This window comes from Pseudopodoces humilis, chromosome 1, assembly GCF_049639895.1.
Source record: "Pseudopodoces humilis isolate 2021_Gansu_Grassland_sample_001 chromosome 1, ASM4963989v1, whole genome shotgun sequence".
Taxonomy (NCBI): Eukaryota; Metazoa; Chordata; class Aves; order Passeriformes; family Paridae; genus Pseudopodoces; species Pseudopodoces humilis.
The window spans coordinates 10,843,384-10,863,658 of NC_142200.1; the positions used below are offsets into that span (position 1 = coordinate 10,843,384).

The window sequence follows — 20,275 nt, forward strand, 5'->3', positions numbered from 1 at the left end:
ACTGCAATTCATAAGAGAAGAAAAATAACTGCTGATAAGAGGAGCAACAACCATACAGGGAATGGCAATTAGTCGTCTAAGGGGGAATGTGGGGCAGTAATTGCAAAATTTCCCTCCATGTAACAGTCAGAAACTACTTACTGCTGAAGTTAGTCATAATGAAACCTCCAACTTCTCAGGAAATGCCTTAACTGGGCTTTAGAGAATCTGAAGCCATACTTCCCTCACTCTCCCCTAACAAAGCCACTCTTTTTGCACAGGAAGTTTTCACACAGAGTTAGAGACTGAGCATGTACGATTTTAGAGACCAATACTTTCACCTAGATACCAGACTCCAGTGAAAGGTAGGTGTATCTCACAAAATTAAATTACATGAGTGACAGAAAGAGAAACCTACACTAGATGGGTGGGCCAGCTTGAGCAGGTGATTGGGCAAGATGACCTCCAGAAGTCCCTTGTCCTGTATTATAAACCATTTCCCTTTAGGCTATGACTGTTTGAAACAGGAACATAGTCAGTGGCCCAGGAGGTTCCTGCCAATCCCATGGAAAATAAGTCCAAGTACATTGTATTGTAGAGAATAAGAATTTCAATAGGAACAGACCATGCATGGTCTGAATACCCACCTTGAAAGATCTCAATTGCTTAGTGCCCTTGAAACATCTTAGGGGGCCAGTATTTCCAGTGAGTGGGTGTTGCACACACTCCGAAAACAGTCATTTCAGAGTGGGCACAGGGAAACTGAGGCACTTGGCATTACTAACCACTTTTGAAAATAACTGTATTAATCCATAATAATCACAACACTTTTCCTCAACCTGTAACTCCCTTAAACTCCATCACCAGCAGAACATGACCAACAGTACTTTTGAAAGCAACTTCCTTACAGTACTTTTTTTTTCTCCAGACCACCAGGGGAAGACTAAAAAGCCATAATGAACCCAGTTTAGCTATGAGAGCAGTTTCAATGACCTATCTGACCAGGTACATTGACCACAGTTCCCAAACAGACTGAAATGTAAAGAACGGCATTATCTCTGAACACCAACTGACACTATATTGAGCATATGAAACAAAAAAGGGTTCTCACACAGAATTTGATGTAGAAAAACAATCCAATATGTGCTGACTTGCTTTGCTGTATAAAATCCAAAGTAAAATTTTATTCAACACAAATAGAGATGGTTTAATTTAGGCTGACACATACAAGTCATACAAAGACATAAACTAAACTCTCATAGAAGTAAACATACTTTGATATGAAACAAAAATTAGTTTTATAGATATTTATGTATTTTTTGCTCTTGTAAGCTCTATACTTGATGCCACATGCAGCACCAAGACATGAAGACAGATAGTATGCATATGATTTTCCCAAAAAAAAATGGCCTTTTGCTTGACTAAACACTAACACCTGTACAATTCCCAGGCTATTTCCTTCAGACAAAAGAGACCAGCACTTGACCAGTACCTCTTTTCTCCTTACTAAGTTCCAGGGTTATGGTGAGGTTAATCTTTATTTTACCAATAAATGCCTACTTCATTTTGCAGAAAGACCAATTTAAAGTTAACAAAGACAATATAACTAGTGTGCAGAACCACTGAAAGGACGATAAAGCATTTACAAGATGTAATAGGTTTGAGAAGCAACTCAAGCTCTGCGCTATCATAATTCTACACCAGTCTCCTGGCATTATTGTGATATCCATCCAGAATTACAGTTCTCTCTTCTGCAAATGAGTAAATCAGCATTCCTCAACACTAACACAACACAAGCCCAGGAAGAACAGAAACACAAGTTATACTCACAGATAAGCAGCAAGAAAACACCAAGGCTGAGGTTCACATACATTTTCTTTGGCAACAAAGTGATTTTCACAGGTCATTTCCACAGGCACTCATTCCTGCTGCTCCTCTTATGTTCCTCCTCTGCTGCCCATCAGCCAGGATAATACAGTCTTTCATAGCATCAGACTATAAATTGGATTAATGAAACAATTCAAGCTAAAAATAGCAATGTGTCCTCCAAACCCAAACCCAAATCCATGCTATTCCAGTAATAGAATCTGTGTGCAGATATACAAACAGTTGTATCAGTACAATTTAGGGAGTAGCAAACTGTAGCAGGGTGGAGATGTGGGGGGGAACACTTCCTAAACCAACTTGCTTGCCAAGAAAAAGGCAAAGGAGTCACACCTGTGTATTTTCAAAGTAAGCACAAGGCATACCTTATCTTCTCAAAGAAATCTGACCAATCTCTCGTAAAGTAAATAAAAAACCTCCCCCATACTTTCCTATATATATATATATATATATATATATATATATTTACAATACATGTAAAATACATACTTACAAACACATATAGTCATATATCACTCTCTTCCCAGTGGATTTTAACATATGAAGAAATTAAGGCTGAAAACAACATTTACAACATAATTTTAATGGGAAAGCATTTTCCTATGATTAACAAAATGTTTCTTGCCTCTGGAAGCATACACATGTCTGCACCACATAACAGAGCCTGGTTCAGTGCCCCAAGCTGCTGCTGACCTTGCCTTCCTCAGAATGAGAGATGTGAGGGCTGGGAATATTTAAAAAAAAAGGGTTTAGTGCTGTCCTTCTACCCAATTTTTCCTCTCAGAACTTGATAAGGTAATACTGGAATTTGGGAAAAATTTTCTTGAAATATTTTCCCATACAAGGAACAGCAAAATATTTGTTAAGGCCTCATTATTGCTATTCTTTGATCTCTCAGAATCCTATGTAAAACTGATATTTAAAATGAAGAATTTTATTTTAAGACTTTTAATGGTTCTTTACCATTCTATAAAAGACTCAGGCTGCTTTATGTATGATTTCCCTTGGAAATGAATATCAGCACAATTTTATTTTGTTTATTCCAACAAGTTCATTTCTAACTTGTTAGATCCTTTTTAAGCACAATTTCTTCTCTATTTCTCAAGACCTCTACTGGCACATTATGAATTCTACAGAGATAATCCATGCAGTTTTTATTTACAAGTCAACTGTATTAATGCTTTCTCTTGCCAAAACACAATTCTTCTCATATTTTAAATTGTACTGACAGATGAAAACAAATATTTTAGCATGAAGTGCAAGTCTGTCTCTAATAAAAGGCATGATGGTTATGAGCCAGCAGCAAATAATACTATTAATAACATTATTAAGTTTTTCACAAAAAAAATTGTGCTTCTGTTAATGAATCAATTTTATTTCTCATCTTAGAGAAGCTCATTCAAAGAGTACCTTCATTAAAGTAAATGCAGCAATTAGAATTTCCTCCATTTAGGGGAAACGGGAAATGGGTTGGAAAGACTTTTCAGAAAAAAAAATATCAGTAAGATAGAAAAACATGCCCTTTTCACCCAAGATCTTCAAAATTCTCAGAAACATTACCTCTCGGTCCCAAAGTGGAGGAAGCCTAGCTCAGAGCTAGCAAGCCCTCATTCAAAGCTTATTTAATCACTGTAATGTTCCAGTAAGTGTAGCTGTCTTGGTTCTGGGCTTAAGCTACCATAGTATCTGAGTCTGGTGCAGCTATATCTGAGGTGAAATCTAACTGCACGGACTAGGCCTGTGGCACTACAGGAAACAGGAGCCACATGGAGCAGCAGTGTCCTGGCTGGACACGGCACGGTGACCTGGGACACAGCTTGGGACACACGCCTCCCAAAGTAGCCAAGGGCTGTATTGTGCACAGGTCTCACCCTCAGCCCCTCACTGCACACAAGTCAGTCCTGCTGCTGTGCACCAAGTGCTCAGCAAAGCTGAGTGACCACCAAAGTGCCCTCCAAAGCTCTGTGACCTGCTCTCTGCAGTGCACACAAAGCCCCACAAGCATGCTGCAGTGTGCACGAGCCCTACTACAAGGGAAAGCAACAGTACACACATCAAACAGGGAAGTAAGACCAAGATAAGCCCCTCACTCCACGATAATCCATCACTGTCTTATTTCAGTGCAGTTCGGTGGTCATAGTTCCATTCACACACACAGAAAACCGACAGAATCCAAGCTAAGCTTCCACAACCAACTGCAACAGCTTCATGCAGAGAAAAACGAGCACTCATCAAGCACTTAAATGTTAACACCACCAACCCAAAATGAAACAGATGGGGGAGAAAAAATGCCAAAATATGTCTGGTTTTTCAATGCCCAGTATTTTGATTAGATGCTTAAAAGCATTTTTTCTTCTCTGAACCCACACAGCCTCCCAATCTAAATTTTGATATTTCTGCTTCTACAACCCTTGGCATTCCTGACTTCAGAATTTAGAGAAGGTTATCAGACAGAGCACGGCTGCTCTTTTGCTAACCAGCTGAGACATTGGCTGTACTGCAACTGAGCAGCAAGCTCAGGGTGGGAAAACAATCCAGTTTTATAGGCAGCTTTTAAGACAAATCTGGCTGGCAGCAACTCCAGATTTTCCACCACTGTGAACAAAGCAGTGAAGTTTCTTAAAACAGAGCTGACACTGGTCCACACACATATATGAATAAACAGAAGACAAATCAGATTCGTAATATACAGCTGACAATAGAAAAGTTGGGGTCTTAAAATCAGAAACAATGATGTGTAATTTTCTCAGAAATGTGAAGGTTAGTAGAAATTGATATGAGTATCATCTCCAAAGTTAATTTTTGAGAATGCAGATACTTCCATGTCCTTTGGATATTTTCCAGTTTCTGTTGAAGAGAACTGACAAACAGAACACAATCAAGGTTAAACTAAAGGAGTCTAGAAAACAAGTGTCCCATGCAAGCAAAGGTCAGGTGATGTTCCCCATGCAAAACATCCAATTCAGCATGAATCACATATTGATATGGCACTTGAAGTGCTAATCATGCCACAGTACTAAAGCTAGTGCTTTATAATGTTTAGTTGTGATAACGTGTTTAACTGTGATAAACACTATAAACACTAACAGCCCATAATTCCTCAAAATGACCAAAAACACCCCAAAACCCCAACACAAAAAAAAAACCAAAAAACCCAAAAATCCCAAAAAAACCAACCCACATAATCCTCTTACATAGACAATGCAAAGGCAAAGACTGCACACAAACTTCAAGTGTAATGAAAACCAGCATTTCTTTCTGCCTCTAGCAGGCTTCCCTTGCATAAAACCTCTTCTGTGAATTGGCAGGTCTCTTTGTGGCATGAATTGCTGGTATGTGGCATTCATTCTGCTGCTTAAATGCTGGTAAGTGACAGAGCTAAATCTTTCCATTGCTGAAATTTCACTTCCCACAAAATTCATACAACAAATTCGTCCTATTACAAGGAGCTTCTACTTTCTTATCATGCAGAAAAGGCATATCTGTGCAAAAAAAAAATGCAATGCAAGTCTATATTATCTGGGTCTCTCATACACCCACAAATATTTACGATTTTGAAAGGAAACAGGAATTTGTTTGATGGCTTACAGTATACCACAGATGATGGTCTCTCAGCAAGTTTTTCATATAGTGCTGTTATCCTTGTCCATAGTAGGAAAGAAGAAGCTTTGAGGGGCCTCATGGCTTCTCAAATGGTAGTTTTGAAAAAAAAACAGGAATATAAATTGAAACTGAATGTGGAAATGTTCTGTAACAAGATAAGATGTAAAATGTTGTCTCCATTTCAACTTAAACAGAACTGGTAAACTATGACATAGCTATCAGTCATCATGTTATTAAAATAATTAAATTCAGAATCATAAGACTATGGTTGAGATTTGTGTGGCTAACATGCACTAGTTGAGAAAATTTTCTCTCCTTTATACTGGTATGTTTCTGAATTTTGTTCAATTTAATTTTTTTTTTCTGTAAAAGTGATTGGGCCAAGTCTGTACACAAAATTATATTCAGTGGAGAAATCTTGATTACCTTGAGACATCAGACCAGACTACACACCTCTAACAAAGTATGGATAAAATCTAAAAATACCAAGAAAATATAGAATTTGAATGAGTTATGTCATACCTAATTCTCTCAAAAACAGCTGTGAATTAGATCCACACCCACAAGTAATAAACTTCAAAAAACGAAGTCTTGTGAAAATGTCACATTAATCTACCCATGCAGTAAATGTCTACTCACCCACTACTTACTAAGATGATTAGTAAGGAAATCACAAGTTAAACTTTATTCAACTGAAGAAAAATAGGAAAGAGGTTGCAAGGTTGATTTAACTCAGAAGATATTATTGTCACTTGACATTTACATGCAATGTATAATTTCATTCCCACTTACAGTCTGGGGAAAGCCTGTTAAAATTACTTCCTTAATGTGTGAACACTTCTTTGAATTGTGTTCTTTTCATCTGCCACCTTCTCCTTAAGCCAGCTGGCTCCTTTTGTTAAGTCTTTTTTAATAGGAAAGTTCATTATATGTAATTTAGGGAGCAGTTTGAGACTGTCACCTTCTATTGAGTGCTACTGCACACGCATATTTCAGGGCACTCTATAGTATCTATTGATGTCAAAAATGCAAAAAGTTCACACACATATGCTGAACAGCTCTAGCATGGGACTAATAGAAATGACCACATCTATCTCCTCATTTTCATCCACATGGACTAGTCCTCTTTCCATTTACATGCCAGACTACTCTTCCTCTTTGTAAAAGATGATACCTTTGTGGCAACTACAAAAGTTGCTTTCATGGAAACACTATTAAGGAAGGCATTCAAGTATCTTTTGTCATCTAGAGACTGACCAGCATACTGTCCTGCTTAATCCTGTTGCTGCGGCTTTCTTATTTCTTACTTTTTCTTCTCCTTCATTACACACCTTTACCACTTACTCCTCTCCCCTTCTATTCCTTCTCATCCAGCTCCCCCACTCCCACTTTTTTTCCCTGAGCACTTGCTAGCCGTCTTCTTGATTCTTTCTCTACGCCTAAGTGCTGTCTTCCAGTGATCACAGTCTTTGGGGGTCACCTCTCACTTTCTCCCATCCTTTTATGTAATAGCAGCTCCAACAGACTCATAGCTGTTGGTTTTCTACTGAAATAACAATAATAAAAAGGGCGTAAGTTCCCTGGTCATTAGTAGCAACTGTGCTGTATACTGCAGAGTTCAGGAACTAACCTAACATAAACACTGCCTGAGGGTGCCTGGGCAGCGTGAGTGACAGCAGTTACTTGGTTACTATGTGCCCTTCACAAAAGGTTGTGCTCTATGACGTTCATCCGTAATGTCAGACCCTTGTTCAATGACTAAGAGGGGTACAGGGATTGTTCTGGTTTTTTTAGGTTTTTTTTAAGAAGAGGCTGACTCTATGCTGACAATTCGGCAGATGCATCCCTATCTTTAGCGGCACATAGTGCATAATTCAGGCATAGACTCTAAACAAACAAGCATGAGACTAAATCCTCCTAATTGCATTGTCCTTCAATAAGCTCTCTCAGTATTTCAAAGTAAGAGCAACACAAATTACTTATGCCTGGAAAGTGGGAGTTACACTAGGACTGACTAAAGCAGCTCAACTTGTGAACTTAAAGATGCTAAAGGAGACTTTTTCATGATCCACCACTACCATTTTGAAGATTTCTGAACATACTGGGCTCTTTGATTATCACATAAAAATGTAAGATCCAGTGCCTGAAAACTGAAAGGTAAAAGAAAACACAAGGTTGAACTGTATATTCAGAGATAGGATGGATTCTTCAATTGACCTCTTGCTGAACTGTGGGTTTCACTGTAAATTTTCTTTCTGTAAGCAGTTCTAGTAGCACATTTTTTGAATCAGTGCAAAATTTTCTCTCTTCATATAGTATTGTCCCACTAATAAACACCAGACTACCCTCCTGTAGACATGGTTGTGGATCCAAGTGTAAAATTTCACTTAGTACCCTGAGTGTATTCTAGTGGTTTGAACCATTTCATATCACCTGTAATCACACCTACAGTTGTGATATTTCCTATTTGTCAATTCACAAAGGCAAGGATATGATCTTTGCTGGTCTGCTGTCTTCTGCTGCCTTTTATTTCCCCTGTACACATACTATTCCTGGTTACCCATTTCCTATTTTTTTTCCAATCACCTACCACCATTACAGACAATTCACGTTATTTTTAAACTCTTGTAACATAGCAAAACCAGAAATTAATATCTACACAGGAGTTTGAGATATTCATATATCCTTCCAAAACATTCCTGACACCTCTTTTTATAGAAGACAAACTCATATTCTGTGACTTCCAGTGACTTCCTTAAGGCCACAGTGTGGTGCCAGTTTGAAAGCAGTTAGCCTTGAGGACTCAGAAAAATTAAATTCAAGAGTACCTCCGTTATTCTATCTCATTCATATCATGCTATCATGTGTTCCTTGTTCTTCTTCAGAGAAAATGGTGAAAAAAATGAGAAGGGAAACAAAATAACCTATGAAAATTATAATTAGAAATATTTTAAAGCTCCAATTCAGACCACCAACCCATGCCTATCCTCCAAAAGATGGTCTTTTTCATAGGTTTCAATCTCAGTAAGGAACACAAAAATCTTACACACAATTCTAACTGAAAAAGAAAACATTCCCGTTTAAATTCCTGGAATTTAATCAGTACATATTACAATCTTCATTCTTTGGAGCAACAGTGTGCTATGCAACATTGGTGTAAATTTCATAAAACATGTCATAAAACCTCTATTTGAATGAGGGGGTTTTTTTAACTGAAAGTATTAAAAACTTCTATGTTCCCTTACAAAAAAAAGTTATTTGAGTATGGAAAAAAACAAGGTAAAAGCTAGTAACAAGTTCTTGAATTATTGAAGAGATGAACAAAGAGACAGGAAAAGAAAGGGAAAAAAAATTTTTGAAAATGTCCTGTATCTATTCGTAGGATCTGGATGAAGTTTCAGAATGATCACATCTACGTAAGGGCTTCCTTCATGTCTTGACCAAACACTGAGAACGTGTCATACAGTAAATTACTCAGATAAAATATTTCTCTTTGGCTTTTGTTCAAAAAGGTTGATTTATCTTTGCGCTAAAGAGCCCACACAAGACCTCTGCAGTACTTCATGGTATTTCTAAACTGGAACAGACCATCAGCATCATTCTGTTCTGATCTCATGCACAGCAGAGGCCAAAGAACCTCACCCAGCAATTTCAAGCCTATAACTCACAGCCGTAAGCTCACTCATTCTCTCAAGGTTAACATCACTAGTGCACAGAAGGTCTCCAAAAAGGTCTTTACAGCATTTAAATCCCACTTATGATCTATTTTGAAGACTAGTGAGATTTTATGAGGTCTAGGACAGAGAAATTTATAGTAACTATGGGTACATGAGGTAACCCACCAGGTGACTGCAAATCTCTCTGACTCACAATGACCTTTGGGGGAGAAAACTACTCACTGCCTTAGAAAAATACGTAAGAAAATGGAATAAATATTCACACATATGCATGTATTTGACATCAGACACTATGTAAATACCACCTACCAAAATCTGTGAAATAAAACTGGGCAGTTTTCATGTGAGCACTCATAAGAGTTCTGACAAAACCCGGGACTGTCCAGCTCTGACCTTCTGCTCAGGTGCACACTGTCAGGACATTTCCATGAGAACACACTAAGGACAGTTATTCAGCAAGCTCAGCTTTAAACCAAGCCCGGATTTCACTCTGAATGATACTCTCTAGATAAACCATAACATAGCAGCTTCATGCAACAATAAATGTATAAAATGCAATGATCAATATCAATCTGATAATACAAATTCTCTTTCTATTCATCTTAATCCGCCATTTATATTTTGTTGTCACTAAATGCAAGAGTACAGTGATAAGGCACCACCACCTCTAGATGCATTCTAGGAGTGAGTTCCAGAGTGCCACAGCCGGTGAAGCAAAAAGGAAAGCCTCTGCTGCCACCTAAAGGGTTTCTCTGCACTTCGAACTGCTGAAGCTGAGGAACAGAGATACACACAGCTTAATCAGCACCCAAACTGAAAAAGAGCTATCAGATCAAAAGCACGCTGCTGAAGACAATAATATAGCTGCTTAATATAGCTTATTATAGCTTAATAGAGCTGCTTTCCCCTCACTGCACTGTGCTTTGCTTGCAGTCAAAATTACAGCTAGGAAACAGTAACAACACTACATATTTGTTTCTTCCCACTCTGTAAGATTACAGACTACAGTCAGAGTGGTTTTGGATAAATATAAAAGAACAAAAATCTTTCATTACAAGTCATATTTTTCCAGATTTTGAAACCAGGCACATTTCCAATTCTCCTTTTTTGGGCCGCTTCTTTGAAGAACAACTTCCAGAACCAACCAGTGTGTTCCAGCAGTGGGCTCATCAGTGCTGGATATAAAAAAAAAAGTAATCCAGCTCTCTCTTCTCAAAATTTTATATTGACCGCATAGTGCAAAAAATGTAACTTTTTTGTTTTCAGAAAAGTATTTCACAAGAATTCAACCAGTCTTTCTTGTTTCAAAGAATGAAATTACTTGAAGATACACTCCAAGCGTAACATCATGTACTCACTTGAAGAAAACATATCTTTCTCATTGTTAGCTGAAAGGTTAAATACCTGTATATGAGGTTAAATACATCTTTCCTAAAAATATTAATCTTAAGCAAGGGATTTGAAGGAAAACAAAATTAGTATTTCTGAGAATCTGGAACATTTTATTTCCCATACCACAAAACACAAGCTTACTTTGGACAACAGGAAAAGAACTTCAAGAAAGATTGGAAGTACAAGTAATTCTGGTACCTACACTGAGTTTGTGCATGTCGCCAATTAGCACCACAGACATTGGTGTAGCAAGAAAGCAGATCAGTGAACAAACAGCTTCTGGCAGAGAAGAACCTGGGGTTAGGACAAAACTTCCTCTGTGAGCAGCATGGTATCATAAGGGAATTCTTGCAGCTTCACAGAAAACATCTAGCAGAGTCTTACACAGAAGGATGAACTTCATGCATTATTGGTCTCTCCTCATTTTCTATACTACCTCCTCATAACTAGAAAACATTTCTGCATAGCAAGTGTCAGTGAAAAGCCATTTATCTCCAGGATGGACTTTGATATTCTACACTCACATTCTCCAACAAGAAAACAGAAAATCTACAGTTAGGTTCTCCAATAAGAAAAAAAATTTATTCCTACAGTGCATATAAAACTGTTTGCTACTTTCTTCTAACAAGCAGCTTCACAGATATACGGACCTAAGAATGAAAACCAAGGTCTGATTTCTCATGAACAGTCCTTGCAACACAGACCACAGCTCTGACCATTACGAGGCCACTGTGAGACGGAGACTTGACCAAAGTACCATTTGTATGTGATAGAAAGCAGAATGTGCAAGAAAACATCTTGACATGGTTTATCTTGCTTGGACAAGAACAGGGCAGCAAGGCAAAGTTTATCCTGCTCATTTCCTCAGTCAGAGGACCTTCATGCTCACACCTCTTACTCAAGCAGGTCACAAAATGTTACTCCAACCTATTTGCTACAGGCTGTTCTCAGGACACATACCTTATGTTTGGATTATTTTTCAGAAGTACAGTGATCTCTAACACCATGGAAACTAAGAGACTATTAACATTTTAGAAAGCACAGGTGTCAGCAGATTGATTTCTGGATCCAAAACAATTACATTGTAGTCATTTCAAGAACTTTGTGAATGTCAAGATTCATGTTATGGTACAACACTGTAGGAATTCTGCATTTGAATTTCCAAGGAAAAATAAGCTAGGGGAAAAAAAAAAAGAACAAAGAAAGCAAATTAACCAAATCATTTGATATTCAAGCAGAGCTACGGAGTCCATTTTCATACTGGAATTTATACCATTCCAAATAGAAGTTTTAGGTCAATGACAGAGAAACTTATATGGAAAGGGCCCCTCTCTCAGGGATGAAAAAACTTAGAATGTTCAAGTCTGTTTCAGGCTGCCGCAATGGGTTTAGAAAGTCACCGCAAAGAACAGTGGCTATTCCATATAAACTCATCCAGTTGTCTATCAAAAGGCTGGTAATAATTTCATAAAACAAGGCTAAGCACCACATCTGGATGCTCCAAATGTCAACAACCCTCAGCAATGTTTAGAGCTGTTCTTGTTAAAACCATTCTGAGAAGTGAGATAAGTCAAAGTCATGTGGGTAATCTCACAGAGTTAAATCCACATGGAAAGAAGATCCTACATCAGCAGCTAGTGTTTAACTAGTACTGAACAGGCATGATGACACAAGTGGATCTCAATCAACTGGTAATGAGAAAGCAGTCAGAAAAGGAGAACATTTCACATAAGAGATGCAGTGCAGCACATACGAAGAAAAGCACAGGGATAGCCTTGGGACAAGGGGAACAGACAAATGGGGTAAGCAGACAGAATTGAGGTAAACTCTGCTGGCAGAAGTAGCAGGTTATGCAATGAGCAGACAAGAAAGAAAAGTCAGAGCTGTAACTCTTAATCTGGGGAACACGCCAAAGAATTGTATCACTAACATTTTTAAGACCCCTGGGCCTGTTCTGTACACGTTGGTGAGCACAAAAACCCTTCAAAGGATGGTAAGAAAACAGAAGGAATTCTCAAGCAGATCCTAATCGTACTACAGGAAGATCACTGCTATGCAATACAGATGGCAAACAGCCATGGGCAGCAGCTGACCATGACGTTTTCTGCAAGTCTTTGAAGAAGAGGTAGCTCTTTTTTTTTTTTTCCTCAAGTAAGATTAGAATTCACCTGCAGTAACTGCTTCCCAAAAACAGCTATTCCACACCTCATGGCCTCTAGACTTCACACTGGGAAAGTGATGTATGATTGGAAGAATATCCCAGACATCAAGGAAGCATCTTGCTTTCTACTAGAAAACCCATTCAGCTAATTAGACAAAACCCTAACTGCTCATTCTTTAAAATGCTTTTCAAAAATTTTATGCTAAGAAATTCCTACCTTGTCTGTAGTTAGTATACTCTCCAGAGCTCCCAGTTATTTCCCACTTGGGAGGACAATCCTCCCAGCTTGGACTCCAGCCCAGACAAAAGGAACACCCCATCTAAAGAGCAGCTGTTGGACTGGAAGCCTGGAGATTATCATGAGTTAAAATTTCTTCATTTCAATATCCACAGCTTTCCATACTTTACAACCCCATATTCTTGAAAAAGTTCTGCTGAAGAGTCACCTAAAACTGCCATCCTCAGCAAGCTGACCAAATTTACACCCAAAATCTGGAGCAAAGCTGGGAATGGATGTCTGTCATGGATATGCCAGTTTGTCCTGGGCCAGCATATTCTTACCATAATCAGCACATCAGTCAACGTGGAATTGCATGTTTCACTAATTCCAAAAACAGAGAATAAAACTTATCATTCAAGTATTTGACATGGATGTCCATCAGTGCCTTCTAACTCTATAGAAGTACTCCAAGCTGGTAAGTAAAGACAGTTCAGCAACCAAAACAAGTTAAACTAGCAGTGCAAACAACTGGTCCTGTGTGCAGAGGTGTCAACACATGGCTTAAAGTTCAACACTCAGAGAATTACAGTTCAGAGATGCAGCCAAACAAGTACTTAATGAATTCTCTTTCTGTAATAACACTAATAAAGCTCAAAACCAGAACGAGTCAAGATTTAGGAAGACGCAAATTATAGAACTGAGATGATTTTACTTGCATTATAACTGATTTTGAACAGTGTCATCCTCAAATCTATTAGGTCTCCAATCCAGCAAAGGATATAAGCATGTCCTTTAGTTTTAAAGTATTCAGATGCTCCAAAGTTTGGTGGACCACTCACAACTATCAATGTGTCCTGTCATTCAGTATTTTACTAGGCTGGGCCACAGAATATCCAAGAGCACAGGCAGGACACACTGAAATCAAGTGTGCACAGTCTGTTTTTTTGCTTACATCATTTATTTATATAGTAACTTTTCAAAATGCTTATATACAACAACAGTGTTCTTTAAAGAAGTGAAAAATACACCCATTAGACAATGTCAGTATCTAAAAGATAATCAGCAGAAAGACTGAGAAGGACAAGAGATTTATATTTCTTTTTCACTCTTTAAATAAAATGAGCTTTTAAATTGGTTGCTTCCCTTTCACATTCAGTTTGCTGAAACTAATTTTCACCTCCAGATTCACAGATCCTTAACCCCTTCCAGGATCTTTTAAAATTCCGTCTCTTTGCCAGCACATGCACATAACACCGATGTTCAATGCTAAAAGTCAGCAGGTTCTCAATTGACAGGGAGATCTTAATCAGCAATTTAACTTCACAGACATCAACAAAACCCCTTAAAAACAAGAGGTTTTCATGATCAGATACATTAAAATTATTCTGCACACTGTTGGCTATTATTAGTAATAGCCTTATTAATAATAAATAGCCTTATTTTTCTAGAGATTGTACAAATTCATAAATGAGCAATGCCTGACCCAAATATTTAACACAAGTAATTTATTTTCATAAATCTATACAGGAGTAGAACAAAATAAATATTTAATAAATACATTTAATAGTAAATGTTTTCAGGATTTTGTTTGTGGGGAATAGGAATTAAGAGAGGAAAAATCACCCATTGAACTCATTTTGCTGTCTTTTCAGTTGCCTTAAGAAGCAAATGTAATTTTTCTCATGTACTTGCTATGAAAAATGTTGTTACTATTCACAAAAAACAGCACTGTCCATTATGAAAGACTAAAGGAACAATATACACCACAGAAAAAGTGCTTGTGAACTAAAATAAACAGTTGCAACTGAATTCCTTGCTTCCACAAAGCTTGGCAATGAAACCCGTCAGAAGCCAGACAGTCAAATTTTGCAAAGGAAATTAAAGTAAATTGCAAATGAGACAGGAAGAAGAACACAGAAATATATTATCTAACTCTGTCTCGAAATTAAATTAGTATTTTGCCTCAGAACATGATGGCAAAGTAGGACAGATGAGCAACAGCTCTAGAAATAGAAATTGCCACATGTGACCTGGAGGTAAGAGCTGAACAGTCAAGTCCAGCAGATCAGATGATGCTAATTCTAAAACACTGAGAGTTTACCGAAGCATGTTACCACAGAAACCTGGTATCATTCCTGATGGCATTTTATAAGGAGCACAAGAACTTGAAGTCCAAGCAGAGTAGTCAGGGGAATGAAAACCAAACCTTACAAAAGTGACGACCACTATTTGTTCATTCCATGTAAATACATCTGCAAGGAAAGGTTTAAGAGTGAAGACAACTGTTGTAGGTAAAATATAATTTTGGAACACCAGACCAAAGAAGTATGACCTTCAAATCCTAGAAATCTGGAATACCTTCTCTGTAGTGCAATGGGATGGACTATGATAATAGATCATGCTTGATAATTCTATAACCATGATTCAACAGGAAAGTTGCCTCTACTAGAATAAAATGTGTTATGATCTAGATAGGAGCTGTTTTCCAGTCCCAAGATGTAACTTAACGTATTTCATTAGGAGTAATCTCCTCCTCTCATGATAGAATGCTAAAAATGGTCCTTTTAGTTACTGAGTTAAATGAACAAAATAATTTCAAGCTTTTAATTAAAGACTAATGTGTCAGAAGCAGGTAAATGAGGAAGAGACATTTGCTAGGAGTACAAGGCACAAACTTGCAGTTGCAGATCTGCACAGCTGAGCTTAAGCTGCTTTACATCCTTCCCAGTAGGAATGCAACAGGAGCTTCTACTGAAGAGTGAAATTAATGAAGACTTATTTTTTGTATAAGCAATTAATTTCTGTGGTCTTGAGGATGAAAAAATTCAATACATTCAATGTATTTCCATGCATTCCTTATAATAAACTAGGAGAGATGGTGACTGCTAAAGCAGAGAGGAAATGGAACTGATTACACAAGTTTTACGTCAAAGGGAATCCCCAGGTCACTGGTCAGACAAGCTTTCCATTTTCCCTTCCTGCTAGAAATGACATGTCAATTGTCTCTGACAGCAGTATGGATAAAAAGGTTAAAGGAGAGAGAACTATGACACTAGATGATGAGAAAAACATTAATCTTGATTGTACGTAAACCTTGGCTTAGCTGAGTGCAAGATTTATAATGAACAGCAGAACTTTTCTTTCAAAAGATTCTTGTTCTCCACTCTCTGCTCTTTATTGAAACTATCAGAGGTTTGGAGCTTTAAAGTTTTTATTTTTCCCTACTGAAAACATTAACACAGATCTAAGATACGGAAATGGGTCAGCTAATGCTTGTCTTTGAAAAGTAGCTTTGCAGTACTCCTTTCATTGTGCAATAGCAATGACACGACCATCAGCAGTACTTAAAGACTTGAAGTACCCCACTTTGCAAATGTCCAAATTGAAGCATCCTAAAAAATGCCTGATTTTCAGGAGACAGTGTTTAAAAAAACTGCATCCTCTAACAGGTGTCTCAAGCTTTCTATTCAAAATCTTTAGCATTATTTTAATATATTTTGCCCTAAATGTCAAATAAAACACACACAAAGAAGCAGTATGAGAATGAAAACTCATTTTATTTACCCACTTAAGAGGCCTCCTCCATCTCATTCAGCAATGTTAAAGTTTCTACAAAGCTGTAGGGTAACAATCACTGGAACACCATTACTCTTGGCTGTCACAAAAGCAGGGACAATATTTGCCAGGTATTTACATTTTCACTGAATTTATCATTTAAATGAAATCTTCAATTTAACTGAAATTATTTTAATGAAAACACCCTGGCCAAGCCAGAAGAGCTGCAATAAAGGTTGATATTAACAGCAACAAAGTCAAAATACATAGGTCTGGGACTCACCTGTCAGATTCAGGACACAATAAAAGAGAGAATATACTTACTGAAACTTTCCACAAGGTCAAGGGCAACCTGAGTAGCCACATCCATTCCAGAGTTGATGTAGGACTGGCAGTTTTTCAAAGAAGAAAGAGCAGAATCAATTGCATTGAACGAGATCCTTGGACCACCTGACATCTTGAAATTGTTACTCTAGAAATAACAGGGAGAACATATTAAAAAAAGCTGCACACAAAGAATTTGGGATAGAAAACCTAAGTTCTAAGAGATAGCTAAACATAAAGCTGTGTCAACAGAATCACTGAAACATTAGGGAGCAGGGATGAAAACTTAGCTCCCAAGATATCAGTAATTTCAGTGAAAGTGCAATGCATCACAGCTTTCAATTCACCTCCTATCCAGTATTAAGCAAAGCTACACCACTAAAAGCAACTGGCAGTTCTCCTCTGCTCATTTCTATCACTAAACAACAGTGAAGTTCAAACTCCACAACTATGTCTGCTTGAAAACTACTGCTCTATTTCAGATCCAGAAGAAGATCCAAAAAAGCCCACATGCCCAAAAACTTGTCTGGGTTATCCAGGCATATAATCAATTAGGCTAGAAGAAATGTGATTTCTCACATTCGATTTAGTTTCACCAGCAGCTGGCCCTTGGAAAAAAATAAGATCTAACAAAGGACCACTCTAAGAATCTTCTTAAAACATCTAGCATAATTTTTATATAAAAGCCCACCTTAAAAATACTGCTTACTTTTGCCAAAGCTGCTACAAACTTTTAGCACCCACATTCCATTAGCACAAAATGAAAGTCACACAGGTGCCATTGTTTATCCTCACCACCCTCTGGTTCTGCAATACACACCCACAGCCTACACCCTTGTGGGGATTAGCTGCTCTACTATTAGCAGCAGCTATTATTAATAGTTCTATATTATTAGGGTTTTTTTAATTAAAAAAAAAAAAATTGCATAAGCAAAAACACTCAAAGGTTCTATTATTAGAACCTTCAAATGTTTTTGCTTATACTGTGCCTATCCACTCTGCTCCCATCCATTTGTTTCCTCACAAAAATCCCCAATTTCTGCTCTTCCTTCTTCATGCTTTGCCGTAACCCACTGAGACAACATGTAGCTACTGTGAGAAACGTGAACCTCGTGTGCAGAATTTTATACTTCAACTTGCAGATTAGAAAAATTCTGCTTCAGCTTTAGATACACACAAAAAAAAGAAGAAAAATAGGCACAGCAAAGCAGAACTCTTAGATAAACAGAAATAGTGCATTATTCCATGTAAAGAATAACTAGTATGTTCAAGGACTATACTGAGACACCATTGGGGAAGATAGCAGAATCCACAAACAAATCTGGGGTATACTAGAAGGGGAACAGTTGTTCTATCAGTAACAGCCTTTAACAGGGTCTTTAACAGATTGCTGTTGGATTAAACAGCAATCTGGAAAACCTCTAAATAGAAAGTACAAATAGAATTAGAATATATATACATAATATACAATAGAAAGTTTTGTATACCTAAGACTGTATCTCTCTCTACTGCTTTCCCTCAAACTCCAGAACTTCTTGTGTTCCCCCTAACCTGAACAACATTGACACGTTCCTCACAAGCACTAAGCAGACTGTGAGACCTGAATACCTGGTGTCTCCTAATGTTTATTTCCTACCATTTTCCTTTTTTTTCATTTATAAAATGTGCTTGGCCAGTGAATACTATCTTTTAGTACACCATCTTTAGGTCATGTGCTTCCAGCAACATTTTTCTGAAAGTTCAATCTCACCACAAATTGAACTTCTTAATTACATGCAAATTTGTCTTCCTCTCTATCCCCTTCTAAAGATACATCTTTCCACAGATGCAGCAGGCTTCAACTACAGCTCTTGTTATGTCAGCTCATGCTCTCCCTGACAGAAGACTATGACTGCTATCATTAGAGATCTTTAGAGGCTGTCAAACTGACAACAGAAGACAAGGGGAAAGTTCATTATAGAACTCCCTAAAACTAAAGAAAAAGGATGCTCTTGAAGATTTAATAACAAATTCCTTCGGCTCGTATATTATTTAACATTTTTCTAAAGTACTTGTTTGCTATCTTAGCGAGACTGTTTGTATAGAATCTCTGTGATCCAAATATACACTATTGAATAGTCACATAAACTCATGTGAGAAACTTTATCTTTCTGAGACCATTTCATGTATCAAAGTTAACAAAGAGAGCCTAATTCCTCTCTTGAACTTGGTAAATCTCACTGAGAAAGCCTGCTGTTCTTTTGGAAATTTCACAGATACACACTGTGAAAGCAGGAATCTGGAAAAAAAGAAACCAACAGTGAAAAGTTAAAAAGGCTCCGTCATTCTCATGAGCAAATACACAGAAGCAGATGTTACTGGTTATGACATTAAATCATATCATTGCAGTGGTAGGTTCATCTCAATCTGTCTTTTGGAAAGTGATTCCTTTTAGATTAATTTTCCTTTTGTTGTTTTTTAATAAAGGATTATTTTTCTTAGAAACTGGTTACAATCCTGTAATGCCCCAGACTACTTGATGGGTTTGGGGGAAGGCAATGGGATATACCCTGGGCAGTGCACAGGAAAAACAACCAAATTACCATGAGACTCCATAACAACTTTTACTTGCAAACTTTAGAATATTCAAGTAGAATAAGATACTTGCAAAATTTTAAAACATCCAGACAAAATAAGGCACTTCCCAAACTTTAGCTTGCAAACTTCTCTAGACACAAGAAGACACTAGAATTTTTCAGCCCAGATTACAACGTCTTTTGAGAAGAACGTGTAAGAACACCAGAAAGAAAAAGAAAATGGAGAGAAAAAGGTAGATGGCCACCACCCAGGATCCAGAATTGTCTCAGCAGCTTCTAAACGCCAGGCAGTAGAGTGTGTTTGGCACACGCTGCTTTCCTTTTATCTCCTACACACTGCCACTTCAGGGCTTACAGGCTCTGTTCCCCCACCACTTCCCAGCTGCCTGTTTCGAGCCAGTCAGCTACTCCTCAGGTCTCCTAAAGATCCCAAGGCAAAGATTTCACTCTTGAACTTCCTAAGTGAATTCTTCAACTTCAGCTTGGAGCTGTCCATTCTACCTTCCAAGGGAGAGGCACATTCCTAGCTGGAATTGGTTTCTCTGCAGTGTTTGTAACACGCTCTTTTCTGAAGGTTTTCAGTGGGTGCATCAAATAACTTATCATTTAAAACCCCCAGCCCCCTCACTTCTGGAAAACACAACCAGCAAACTCTGTGGTGAATGAGAGACTATCGAGAGCATTTTTTTTTCTTTCATCAAGTGATCAAATGTTAAGAGACAGGATAACGAACCAAAAAACGCTGCAGTTTCTATTCTGCACCCTACTTTAAATATTTGAGAAAATGACCTAAACTTTCTGTTTCCTAATATCAAACTATGAAGCAGAGGTAAGAAAAAAGTATTATTTGCTTCTGTAACAGCAGCTCAGCCAGTGTCAAATTCTCTCCGAGGACCAGGATGAG

At 37.7% G+C, this 20,275-nt stretch overlaps 1 protein-coding gene across 2 annotated transcripts in view; it reads right to left on the reverse strand.

Moving 5' to 3' along the window:
• Positions 1-20,275, reverse strand: part of NSMCE2 (NSE2 SUMO ligase component of SMC5/6 complex) — a 125,482-nt gene that overhangs the window by 104,815 nt on the left and 392 nt on the right. Inside the window, exon 2 of one of the 2 annotated variants that reach the window (XM_014254483.2) lies at positions 16,796-16,943. In XM_014254483.2, coding sequence (XP_014109958.2) covers positions 16,796-16,928 — 133 coding nt within the window. In that variant the 5' untranslated portion in view covers positions 16,929-16,943. Of the gene's footprint in view, positions 1-1,809; positions 1,940-16,795; positions 16,944-20,275 lie in introns of those variants that run through there. The other variant, XM_088057283.1, reaches the window with a different exon arrangement.